General features: G+C 40.2%; 1 protein-coding gene across 1 annotated transcript; it reads left to right on the top strand.

The window, feature by feature from the left end:
* Positions 1 to 932: 932 nt before the first annotated feature.
* On the top strand, positions 933 to 11,390 carry LOC306845535 (ankyrin repeat domain-containing protein 33B-like). The gene is made up of 4 exons (XM_079378405.1): positions 933 to 1,772; positions 8,954 to 9,083; positions 9,958 to 10,098; positions 10,231 to 11,390. The coding sequence occupies exons 1-4, from the start codon at positions 1,329 to 1,331 to the stop codon at positions 11,049 to 11,051; spliced, it is 1,536 nt and encodes a 511-aa protein (XP_079234531.1). The 5' UTR covers positions 933 to 1,328; the 3' UTR covers positions 11,052 to 11,390.
* The last annotated feature ends 701 nt before the right edge of the window (positions 11,391 to 12,091 follow it).

Below are 12,091 nucleotides of genomic sequence, written 5' to 3'. Positions count from 1 at the left end.
AATTAATACTATAATAATATAATGTAGAAATAATCCTAACATAATGATTCAACTCACCTCTTGATGAGTCCATTTATCCCTAATGTAGAGCAAGTTGTCACCATGCTGCTTGTTTGGAGAAGTCACATTTGTTGATACTTTCAGCATAAATTTAGTTGATAGCAGATATCCTGAAATATAATTGGCTGTATTAATTGCCATATTACATTTATATCATTTCTCATATTTATTAGAAAATGTGAGATCTTGTGGCCTTTTGTGAAGATATTAAAGTGGCCATGGGCATAGTGAATCATAGTTTTTCTTGACTAATTTACCCAAAACGGCCTCTAGGATGTGCTGTTTCTGATGTTCTGTGTCCAGAAATATCAGTACAAAACATGCCTTTATGCATCATCCCAAAACCACATAATCCATGGATTGCAGTTAGAAAGCAGCAGTCTTAGTGCGGCCAAAAACATTGAAAGTGACGATCTGTGTAGGTATGTGTGTTATCATTTTTAGGAACACAAACGAGAGAACAGCTTATCCACAGCAGCATGTAATTTCTGCTGCATCCAATTAACCTTCCACTAATCCAGTGGCTTGTGGATCATGGTCAAATACAGGCTATCAAATTGTGGAAAGTCACTCTAGATGTGCATGTGAGTTTCAAAGTCGGCTAAAAATAGAAGCGATAAGAGTAATAGTGGTACACAACAGTATAACTCGGATACAAAAGTCCTCAGTGGACAAACAGGCATCAGTTGTGTTGAGTGTTGCTATGCTCATTCTTGGATGCAAATTTGTGTTGCATCAGTTGGGAAATATACTGCATTGATTCCTCGGACAGTAAGATTACTGTTTAGCACATGTAACTGTGAAAGGGGAGGGATGAGTAGAGAGAGAGAGACAGAAAGAGACTAAGGGGATTAGGAGCCTTCTCTCGAAACAGTGCCCATGCCAGTCACAGCATTTTCCGACTGAAGGCCTTCATCTTCACTTTGAACTATTGGTGAATTCTCTAACAAGAGACAGATTAGATCACAGAGCAAGTCAAGTGAATAAAAAATGGGATAGTTTATATTTAAAAAACGATGGTTCGGTATGTATATGATCATCAGAAACCAACGCTGGACTTAAGTACAACTGGTTCTTGAAGAGCAGAAGATATGATATCTAAAAGGTGCCTCTAAGAGATCTTTAACTTCTGGTTCCAGTGTTTTTCTTTGCTTCATACCATTACTTGCATCGAGAACTATTTTTTAGGATTACCATTCACTATGTGACAGTCTCATTCTGGATCCGACACGATTTTTGCTTTTGTGTTCCACCTGTTGGATAATTAAATGGTGCTAATAACTGAGAATGGTGTTGCAGGAGGTGTACCTCTGGTCAAAGATTACCAACACAGCCCCGACCACAACCGAGCGAGAGGCTGGAACAATGAGGAGTCCTCCATACAGAGCTCCACTTTTGTGGAGCCGACAGAGCACTCTTATTATGCAGATGATGAAGACCACCATTCTTATGATGATGAAGACGATGACATCTACCAAGAATTTGAGGAGTTGGACTTTTCAGAACTACCAGATACCAAGACCATTGCATCAGAAGATTCCTTCTACCCACCTGATGATTTGCTCAACTTTGAAAAATGTCAGGATCCTGAGAGCCCCGAGCCAATCAGCTTCTTTAAAGCGTGCTGCTCTAACAATGCCATCATTGTCAAAATCATGATAAGACAAGGTGTGACGGAGGAGGAGGTGCAACAGATGGACAAAAATAACAGAGTAAGTTTTGCTATGGTTGTGAAATGGTTATTTTCTGTGGCACCAAACTTAACTGTAAAATTTTTTACTTTCAAACAGGTTTCCCAACCCTGCCATAAGTCAGACAAACAGAAAGTCCCACCCCCAAACTCACACCATTGGTTGAATCAATGCTGTTAGGATTCTCAAAAACAGAGCAATGTTTTAAAAGCGCTTCAGTGTTGAAAGTCAAGCTCTACAGCTACAAATGGCTTACTTTAAGTTCTCTGCATATTAGGCTGAGATAAGAGTATTTTAACAAAATAAGCTTTAAATATTGTATTGATATTTAATTTTGTATTATCTTTTATTTCAAAGAGGATAGACAGGTTCCAACACCAGTTGTCACTGAATATCAAGGCTCACATTTGGCTCAAAGACAGCTCTGAATATATTTAAGTGGTCTTAAAAGATAAAAATATCTCGTGAGTTGGTTTGGTTTGGCACCACAGCTTGAAACATTATCAGTCATAAGAATTCAAATGCAGGAATGTACTCATGCAGTGTGGGAAAATCTCTGTCATTACCATTGCTTTGAGTTTTCTGAATATTGGAACAACGGACATATTAATTTCCAGAATCCATTCAATCAAATCTTGTGTTTAAAGAGTACATTCTTGACTGGCAAAAAGCCTTTCACTCCCCTTAGTTCTGAGAAGCTTACAATTATGACAATGTGGGTGATAACAGTGTCATGTTTATGCAAGGATATTATCATATCAAAGAGTCTTTAAGCATGCATGATCCACGCAGTGCTCCTTAGGGAATGAGCTCATGCGCTGAGGCTGTCTCCTTCCTCCATAAATATCGACATTGCGCTGAAGTGAGGCTTAGACTTTTATCCGTACATAAATATGACATTAAAAGCATAGTCTATAAGGAAAGAAATCTGGCTTGGATGGCAGCTCTAAGCAAAACATGTGCCTTCTTGACACATGGTGGAATTGTGTTGAGTCTATAAATATTAGATTGTAGTAACGTCGTTTTCATTGACATGACACCCACCACATAGTCAATATATGCAAATGGAATGGTCATTAAGGCCAGGAGTTTACAAACTGCTGTCCAGGGTCGTGTAAGGAAAAGTTCAATTCCAAATATTAATAGAAAATAAAGTGTGTTTTCTAAATAATGTAATCATGAGATTTAACACAATTCAATTTAAAAACTTCATAGAAAGTAAATTAGGCTATATGTTAATACACATATTTATATTTTATTTTTTACCCAGTATAAATGTGCCTTTATACATTAAAATGTAGAGTGGCCTTTATATTTTAGGAAGAGGGTCCCTAAGGGAATCATCACATTCTGTGGCATCAAAAAGTTTGAAACCCCTATAAAAATAAAGTAATATAAAATGAAAATATAACAATAAAAGCTAATTCAAGATATAAATAAATACTATAAAATAGAGCTAAAATAACACTGATCTAGGGCTAAATGGGATTATATATATATATATATTCACAAAAGATTCAATAGATTTCTAAGTCAAATCTTTGTCTTGACTTGATGTCCAGTTGTGTTGATCTCCAGCTGACATCTCTTGGGTCTGCACCCAGCTAGCTAAGCCCTGGAACAGATGGGAGTTTGGACTGCAGTCTGAGATGCAGCCCAAGCAGATCGTAATCATGCCTGAGCTTTTAAAAGGCTCCCGAAGATGTCAAAATACTGCCTAGACAGGGATTTTTTCTGCATATCATATGAGGAGAGAAACCCTAATTTGTCCATTAAGCGCAGAACTTATAATGTAAGCGTAATTCCACTCAAAGGAGTCTGGCTGTAGGCCATAAAAGCCTAAATTTGAATCCGCCACCCATTGTCATGCTAAATTATATGCGAGAATTGAGATGACTTCCTTCCTCAATGAATCATTTGAACTGAAATTGCATTGACTACTGCTAAACGGGTCTGTCTTGCTGAAAATAGAGCAATAATAAATGAAGCATCACCTATTGCCCCCCTCCTTTGTGCCTCCGCAGTCACTGAGACCATGTCGGTATTGAAAAAGATAGTTTGACGTGCTTTGCCGCCTGGTACAACCATTGAATTTGTTAATAAACATCTCATTTAACTATTCATCGTTGTTGAATGATGCTCTATCTAGGACTGTACGCTTGGTCTGTGACTCAATCTGAACTCAGACGGTGCAGTTTGAAAACTCAGTGTTCTGAACACAAACAGAAACAACACATGAACGGAAACAAACGGTTACTCACACAGGGACAGAAAAACACTTGTTTTCCCCAAAGCAGAAGACTGTGGCAGTAAAAGCCATAGTCATCCTTTAAGAGTCTACGACCCATTTGCATGTAAATGTCTCCTAACTAACACAAGCCCTGATCATTTGTTTAATACAAATCTTATTCTACAGGCATTAGCACAGGGGAAATTATATGTGCTGCACAGTTAAACAGCACCATTAAGCGCTAATATTTAATGATCCTGTTTATCAGTCTCGGGAATGATCAACCTGTTTGCAGCGCTGGTAATTAAAACAGAAAAACTGAAGGTTTTTGGTTGAGGAATCCTGCTGTCTGTGGGGATGCACATCCAGTAGCTTAAAGTTTTAGATTTCCCCTTGAAGTTTGTATTCAGCTTCACTGTTGAACTCCTGTTGATCTCGGGAGGGGGAGCTTTAGGAGGTTAGAGAGGCTTTCCTTTACAATCATCTTACGACAGCGTGACATTTCCCTTCCCTGTAAGACTGTGTTGTGTAATCTGATATGATCCCTATGAAGTGTCACTGGGATCCACCACTAGGTAGAAATTGCTACATCTCATATTTTACTGGCTATTGGCCTGCAATGACCTTTAAAACTGATCTATATATATAAAAAACAAAACAAAAAGAATGGGAGCCTTGGTGACTAATAGAGACAGACAATACGTCCTTTTTTAATTTTTTTTGCCTCACATCGATTGCATTATAGCTATAATCATATTCAGTTTCTTGATATTCTGGAGTTAAGAACCATAAATGCCAGCAGACAAGCGCTTTGAGCCCAGAGGGAACTCCATACTAAATCTTAGCTAATAGTCTTTATGGGGCTTACCATCTGCCTGTTGTGCTCTATAATCACTCACAATCTGGAGACACACAAGAAAACCGAACTGCTTTGTACTACGCAAGTAATGCCTTTGACCTCATACATTTGTTTTTATTTCCTCGTAACCCTCACTCATCTGTGCTTTTTAGATTTGCTGAATTGTTTTGTGATTTTTCATATGGTACTACACTCAGAGAGCAGGCCTCTCCGTGTTTGCACTTCATTTGTCTATGAGTCTTCAGCTGTACAGTTTGTTACGCTTGATTGTTAGACATTGCAAATAATATTTTTTATCTTTCATTTTACTGTATTTAGATATAGTAACTTGTTTAGAGTCTAAATACTAGAAGTAAAAATCCCCTTCATTTTCTCCAAAGGGGGATTGACTTAACAATAACATAAAAAAACTTTAAAGACGGACGTACTGGGAGCTACAAGGTTGTTTAATTGAAGTTATATGCTTTTGTTGAAGCCATCAGCCCACAATATTTGAACATATATATATATATATATATATATATATATATATATATATATATATATATATATATATTTAATTATTGTGTTCAACAGTGGAATTCAAGTTCAAGTTTATTTGTATAGCGCTTTTTACTATACAAATCGTTGCAAAGCAACTCTACGGGAAATTAAGTTTCCACAATATATTTATATATTGCAGAACCTTAATATATTTAACTTATGGCAAAATTTGGTAATTCTGTATGTTGTCTGAGCATTGGCATCCTCTGAGGTCTTCTGAGGGGTTGGCATTATCTTTCCTCAGGTGTTCGGTCATCTCAGATCTTTTAAGGGTTGGATCCAGACTGAAGCTTCTGTAATTCCTAGTTACCACGGGATGTTAATCAACAGAGAAACAAATAGAGACATAATTAGCGTAGCTGCTGTTCCATCTAAGCAAAAAAGATTTGTTCAACCCAAGCTAAAGAATAATAATAATGTATATTTGATCAGATATAACTGCAGTACAAGATTATAAGATGCATTATGTGTATGCTTGGCTAAAGAGATGTGTCTTTAATCTAGATTTAAACAGAGAGAGTGTGTCTGAACCCTGAACGTTATCAGGAAGGCTATTCCAGAGTTTGGGAGCCAAATGTGAAAAAGCTCTACCTCCTTTAGTGGACTTTGCTATCCTAGGTACTACCAAAAGACCAGAGCTTTGCAACCTTAGGGAGCGGGTTGGATTGTAGCGTGGGAGAAGACGAATTAGGTCCGCAGGAGCTAAACCATTTAGGGCCGTATAGGCAAGTAATAATATTTTGTAAATGATACGGAACTGAATAGGTAGCCAGTGCAGAGACCGTAAAATTGGGGTAATATGATCATATTTTCTTGACCTGGTAAGAACTCTAGCCGCTGCATTTTGGACTATCTGTAGCTTGTTTATTGAAGATGCAGGACAACCACCTAGCAGTGCATTACAATAGTCCAGTCTAGAGGTCATGAATGCATGAACTAGCTTTTCTGCATCAGAAACAGGTAGCATGTTTCAAAGCTTGGCAATGTTTCTAAGATGGAAGAATGCTGTTTTTGTAACATGGGAAATATGATTTTCAAAGGACAAGTTGCTGTCTAATGTAACACCCAGATTTTTGACTTTAGAGGACCTAACAGTACATCCGTCTAGTTGCAAATTGTAATCCAAGAGATTCTCTGTACTGTTTTTTTGGTCCAATAAGTAATATCTCTGTCTTATCTGAATTTAATAGGAGGAAATGATTGGTCATCCAATCTTTTAAATTTTTTACACAATCTATTAGCTTAGTTGAGAAGTTTCATCTGGCCTTGTTGAGATATATAGTTGAGTATCATCAGCATAACAATGAAAACTAATCCCGTATTTTCTAATCCCAGTGTGACGGGGCTCATGTTTATAACAGTAGCTTAGTGGAGTAGACTCATTTAGACCAAAATATTCATTTGGTTTAAACCAGGTTTCAGTCAGGCAGAGTACATCAAAATTATTATCTGTGATCATTTCATTTACAATAACTGCTTTGGGTGTGAGTGATCTAATGTTTAGGAGCCCAAGCTTTAAAAATGGTTTTTGTTCATTTATTTTGCGTTTTTCTGGTTTAATCACAATCAGATTTTTTCTAGATCCTGCATTAAATTTTGACCTTGCTATTCGGGGAACAGACACCGTCTGTATAGATTGGACAACGCAAGTACTTCTATCCTTTAAGTGGGTAGAACAAAAGTCATCATAGCAGTTATTTGAGAATTGGCTTACTAGTCAGATGGAGCGTAGCGTCCTGGAGATGTCTCCGCCTCTGCTGGAGTGCAGGTCATCAGCACGAAAAAGCCTAGGACGCTCCCAGAAAAGATTCCAATTATTAACAAAGAGCAGTTTCTGTTCTTTACACTATGACAATAACCATTCGTTTAAAGCAAACAGTCTACTGAACCTTTCGTGTCCTCGTCGATACGTGGGAAGCGGTCCTGACACGATGATCGTCGTCGCGGGCGATGTGCTGCGTACCGTCTCGGTTAGGCTCCTGAAGTCCCTCTTCAGTGTCTCCATCTGCCGCAGCTTGGTGTCGTTAACCCCCGCGTGCAGCACGACAGCACCGACGCTCTCGTCGCCCTTCAGGATCGCGAGTATCTGCGCAGAAACATTGAGAACACGAGCACCGGGGAAACAGTGAGTGTGCACTTTACCTTCAGCTAACGTAGCACGGACGTGCCGGACGATGGAGTCTCCGACGATCACAGCGTCGCGTTCCATCTCGCGGAGGGGAGCGAAGCGTTTCCGGGTGGAGATCTTGAAGACAGGAGGCGGCGGAGGGGGAGAGGTCGTCACCCGGGGCCTGGCTCGCGTCTTCCGCTGCTGGTGCACCCAGGGTCCGTGGCGTCCCGGCGCCGGAGTGAAGGACATCTGGGAAGATCGCGTCCTGGGTGCACAGGGTCTGTGCAGAGAAACACGGTGTAGAGATGGTGGGAGTGGTAGCAGCGTGCTGTATACTTACCCCAGACTTGTGAGCGTCAGCCCGGGATGTTTCCAGCGCGGCTCTCCGCTCTCTCAGCTGGGCCTGCTTCTCTACCAGGTCACTGATCTGCTTCTCCACGGCCTCCAGCTCTAGCTGCACCGAATGCAGCTCGAATGTGTCCTCACCTGCACTCAAAGGTAGACACAAATCCGCCATTTAAGCAAGTAACAGTGAAACAATGGTAATGTGTGTGAATAGAGTATTAGCAATCTAAGCAAGATTAGCGGCAGCCACGCTGCCGATGCTAACGGGCTATAAGCTAATAGCAGACTCGAGAAATCAAAATAAAACTAGTGATAAGGCGCTCTGATTGGTTTTGTTTTAGAATGCTACCTTTTAAAACCCCTATGGGAAAATGGAAACCAATTGTCACTATTAACTAACTATTAACTATGACTTTTGCCTCAAACCCCTTATTATTAATAGTTAGTAAGGTAGTTGTTAAATTTAGGTTTTGGGCAGGATTCAGAAATCTAAAATATGGTCATGCAGAAGGCAGCATTAATATGTGCTTTATAAGCACTAAAAAACAGCGAATATGCTAGTAACAGGCATGCTAATAAGCAACTAGTTAATAGTGAGAATTTGTCCCTGCAGTGTTACCAAAAATACTTTCAGAACCAAACACTACTGAAAACATGGGGAGGCACTGTTGCACACGATGCTTTTTGCATGCTAGCCTATAGAGTTTTATTTGAAAATGTATTTTTTTTTAATGGAAATGTTTTATTTAGAATTTCTCACTTCATCTGTAATACCCATAGAAATACAGTAGTGACTTTGCAGTAATGTTGACTTATCTAACTATAGGCTCCACTTACCAGTCTAAATATGCTTCTGCATTTACTCTGAAGATTATGAGCTCATCGACCTCATAAATAAGACCACTCAACCTCTCCTACCCTCAGAGTCCCTCCAGAGATGGATGTGGAAACTCATCCTCCAACAATCCCTGCCCTTAAATGAACTGCTATATAGTAGGGTTGAACCGCTCAGTGTCTGCAGTTTGCACGTTAAACACTTTCTTCAGTAGTAATGATGGACATTCAGGAAAATGACGGTTGAGATGACTCATATTTGTCCTCTCCACCACTTACAGACGGGTCTGATAGTGGCGTGTTACCAGGGCTACGTGGATGTGGTCATTGCACTCTCGCAGTGTCCATATGTGGACGTGAATTGGCAGGATAACGAAGGGAATACGGCTCTCATGACAGCTGCACAAGCAGGTAAGGGAAATGAAGGAATACAATTACAATCAGCAACTCCCAGTAGATCCCCCTGGGCCTTCATTTGGCTATTCTATGAAAGAAGAGCCAATATATTATCCTTTATCATACTTGGGGTTAAAGTCGCGATGAAACAAAAGTAGCAACAAAATTTCTCTTCGGTATTGGGGCATATATCCAAGTGAAAAGGATTATTGAAAAGGAAGAAAAATTAGGACGAGGTCTTGGTTCAGACGGGAGGCAGATATGAATGCAAGCTTGCAGTCATTTGTAAGAAAGGGACTAAATGATTGGAGAAGCCCAGCAGCGGAAGATCCAGTTATGACATTTTGATGAAAAATAATGAGGTATAAAAAGAAAAGAAACATATGCATAGATTAACCATTCCCAAAAAAAGAAAAAAGAAAAGCTTCATAAAAATGCCCTGACAACCCTTAGCATTGTGGCATTAACTTTTGCATGTTTGCACACTGTTTATATTGTGTCTGTATTTCGGAAAGAGTGGAGCATGGAGATCATGATTTGATTCGCAAGGAATGCTTGAACTCATAGGCCTCGTTTACAATGCAGGTTTTGATGCCCAATTCTGATTTGTTGCCTATATCAGATTTTTAGACCGTCTATTTACACATTCTTTAAATTGTAACCCATATCTGATTCATGTGTTTACACTTGCTATACCATCTGAAATATCACGCATGCTCAAAGAATAATATGAGATCATTAAACTTCAGAGAAGTACCAAATTATCGCATTAAAATTTTTTTAATTGGGTCACATTTAACTGACTGTGTAAACGTAGCCAAGATGTTGCTTTGTATAAGTGTCTGCCAAATGCATTATTGTAAATGTATTCTGTCTTTTTGAATTATAGGTCACAGTATGATTACCAACTACCTGCTGAACTACTTTCCCGGGCTTGACACTGAGCGCAGGAACTGCCATGGTTTCACTGCGATGATGAAAGCAGCCATGCAGGGTCGAGCCGAATGCGTACGGTCTTTCATGATGACAGGTACAGTATCTATCATCAGCTGAAAAATTTATATGGGTTCCTAATTTAGTTCATGCATACGTAATAATCCATTTTGTTCCTTCATGGGGGCATTCATTTTCCCCTCATTGTCTGATGTTTTTCACTATGCAGGAGGAGACATTGAAGCAAGGGACTTTGGCCGTAAGCTGACTCCACGGGAATGGGCCCTGTTCACGGGCCGCTATGAGACCGCAAGAGTGATGGCCCGACTGATGGAGCAGCCGTGTGCCGAACAGTTCTGTGACTCTTACCACATGGAGTGGCCTATGCTAAGCGAACTGGTAGCTCGTTCAAAGGAGCCCAAGTCCTGCTGGAAGAAGTTTTCCGAGTCCGTCTGTAACTTGTTTACCATCAGCACAAAGACCAACCCTGTGGACGAAGGTGCCATGGACTACATGGTGCGCATGACCACAGGGCTGGCCAGCCCGTTCATAGCCACCGCCTGCCACACTGTGTGTCCGGGAAGCCCTCCATGTGTGGGCAAACGTCGCCCTGCTGTCCAGGACATCCTCCGTAAACAGCGCTTGGCTGAGCTGAAGAACCTCGGGCCCGAGCGCCTCATCAACTACAAGCGGCTCTTCCAGAACTCCAGGTTGCTGCTGGTACCGAAGAAGCAGGAGCGGCGTGCCAGTCTGCAGCTGCAGTTACTGCAAAGCGTCGCGATGGCCTCCACCATGGCCCTGAGGAGAAGCAGCCTCCTGCCGCTTCACATGATGCGTAGGAGCAGCATGCGTCCTGGGATGGTGGTTCCTAAAGTCATGCTGTGTAAAGCACCAACTGCCACATACATCCCGGAGCGGCTGCCGCGCAGGACTTCAAAAGACGTATCGCACCTACAGATCCCTAAATGGAAGTACAAAGCTCTGAAGGAGGAGAAGAAGAAAGCTGAATGCATGGATAGGTTGAAACTGCCTGTTGGGAGGAAAACGTGATGTGGCTTTTGATGCCTTAGTGTTTTTAAGGTTCCACTGTGAAGGCGTGTGAGGGTCAGGAATACTCACCGTACACTACTATTTTAGACTGGTATGGACTAAATTTGATAATATTTGCTCTTACTGATCAATTAATGCCTAATGATTCTAATTTATAACATATTTCGCTAATGTGTAGCTTTTTTGGTTCATTATCTTGAAGTCATACTTGAAAGTTTGCATATACTAATTTCAATTTTTTTATATCTTGCTCTCAAAGACTTAATTTTTGAAAGGGAGTGTTATATAAAAAAGCTGCTAAAACATTAAACACAACAATGAAGGACTTTCACAACAATGAAATACAATTTGGCCTGGACATTTTCTCTTCTCTATTCATCTCTTTGAAGGTTATTAATCCAGGTCTGCATTACAAAACATCACTTTTTTGTTGACTTTCAAAGATATTCACAAAGAAGCTATTTCCTGTAAACTTGACTTCCGATTCATTGCTGCCATATGTAAATAACTAGAATAAAAATATGCGGTAATATTTGCGATTTAAACCGGTTATGAAAGCGATAAAGTAAAAACAATGCGAAAAAATCACCTGTTTGCCGTATCAAGTATCATAACAGACTGTTTTGTACAGCTTTAATAACTGGAATGCACAAGTCTTCCGTTGTCAGACGGTGGCAGTTCCCGCTCTTACGATTTTTTACGCGTTTCAAACAAATGTGGCGCGCATGTGCAAAAAGGCGCCCTGAGTCTGAACCAACCAGTTTACTCATGTTCAAAGTGGGTGATGAATTAGGTGACCTAATGAAACTAGTGTATTGCTAAAAAGTATACAGGCAACTAGACGTCTGAGATACATCGTCTAAAATAGTTGATTTGAAATCTACTGCTCGTTGGGTAATTAAGACAAATGTCAATCATAAAGATGTCAAATGATAGTGTTGAACTTGTTTGTAAGGGGTGCACCTGCACCAACAATGCAGTGAAATTGGTAAACTTCCAGTAGGGGTCAGTGTTACATCTAGTCACTTACGATAAGGCTC

Source organism: Barbus barbus (assembly GCF_936440315.1).
Source record: "Barbus barbus genome assembly, chromosome: 26".
NCBI lineage: Eukaryota > Metazoa > Chordata > Actinopteri > Cypriniformes > Cyprinidae > Barbus > Barbus barbus.
Note: the sequence above shows the minus strand (reverse complement) of the source record. Positions and strands in the feature narration are given on the sequence as shown.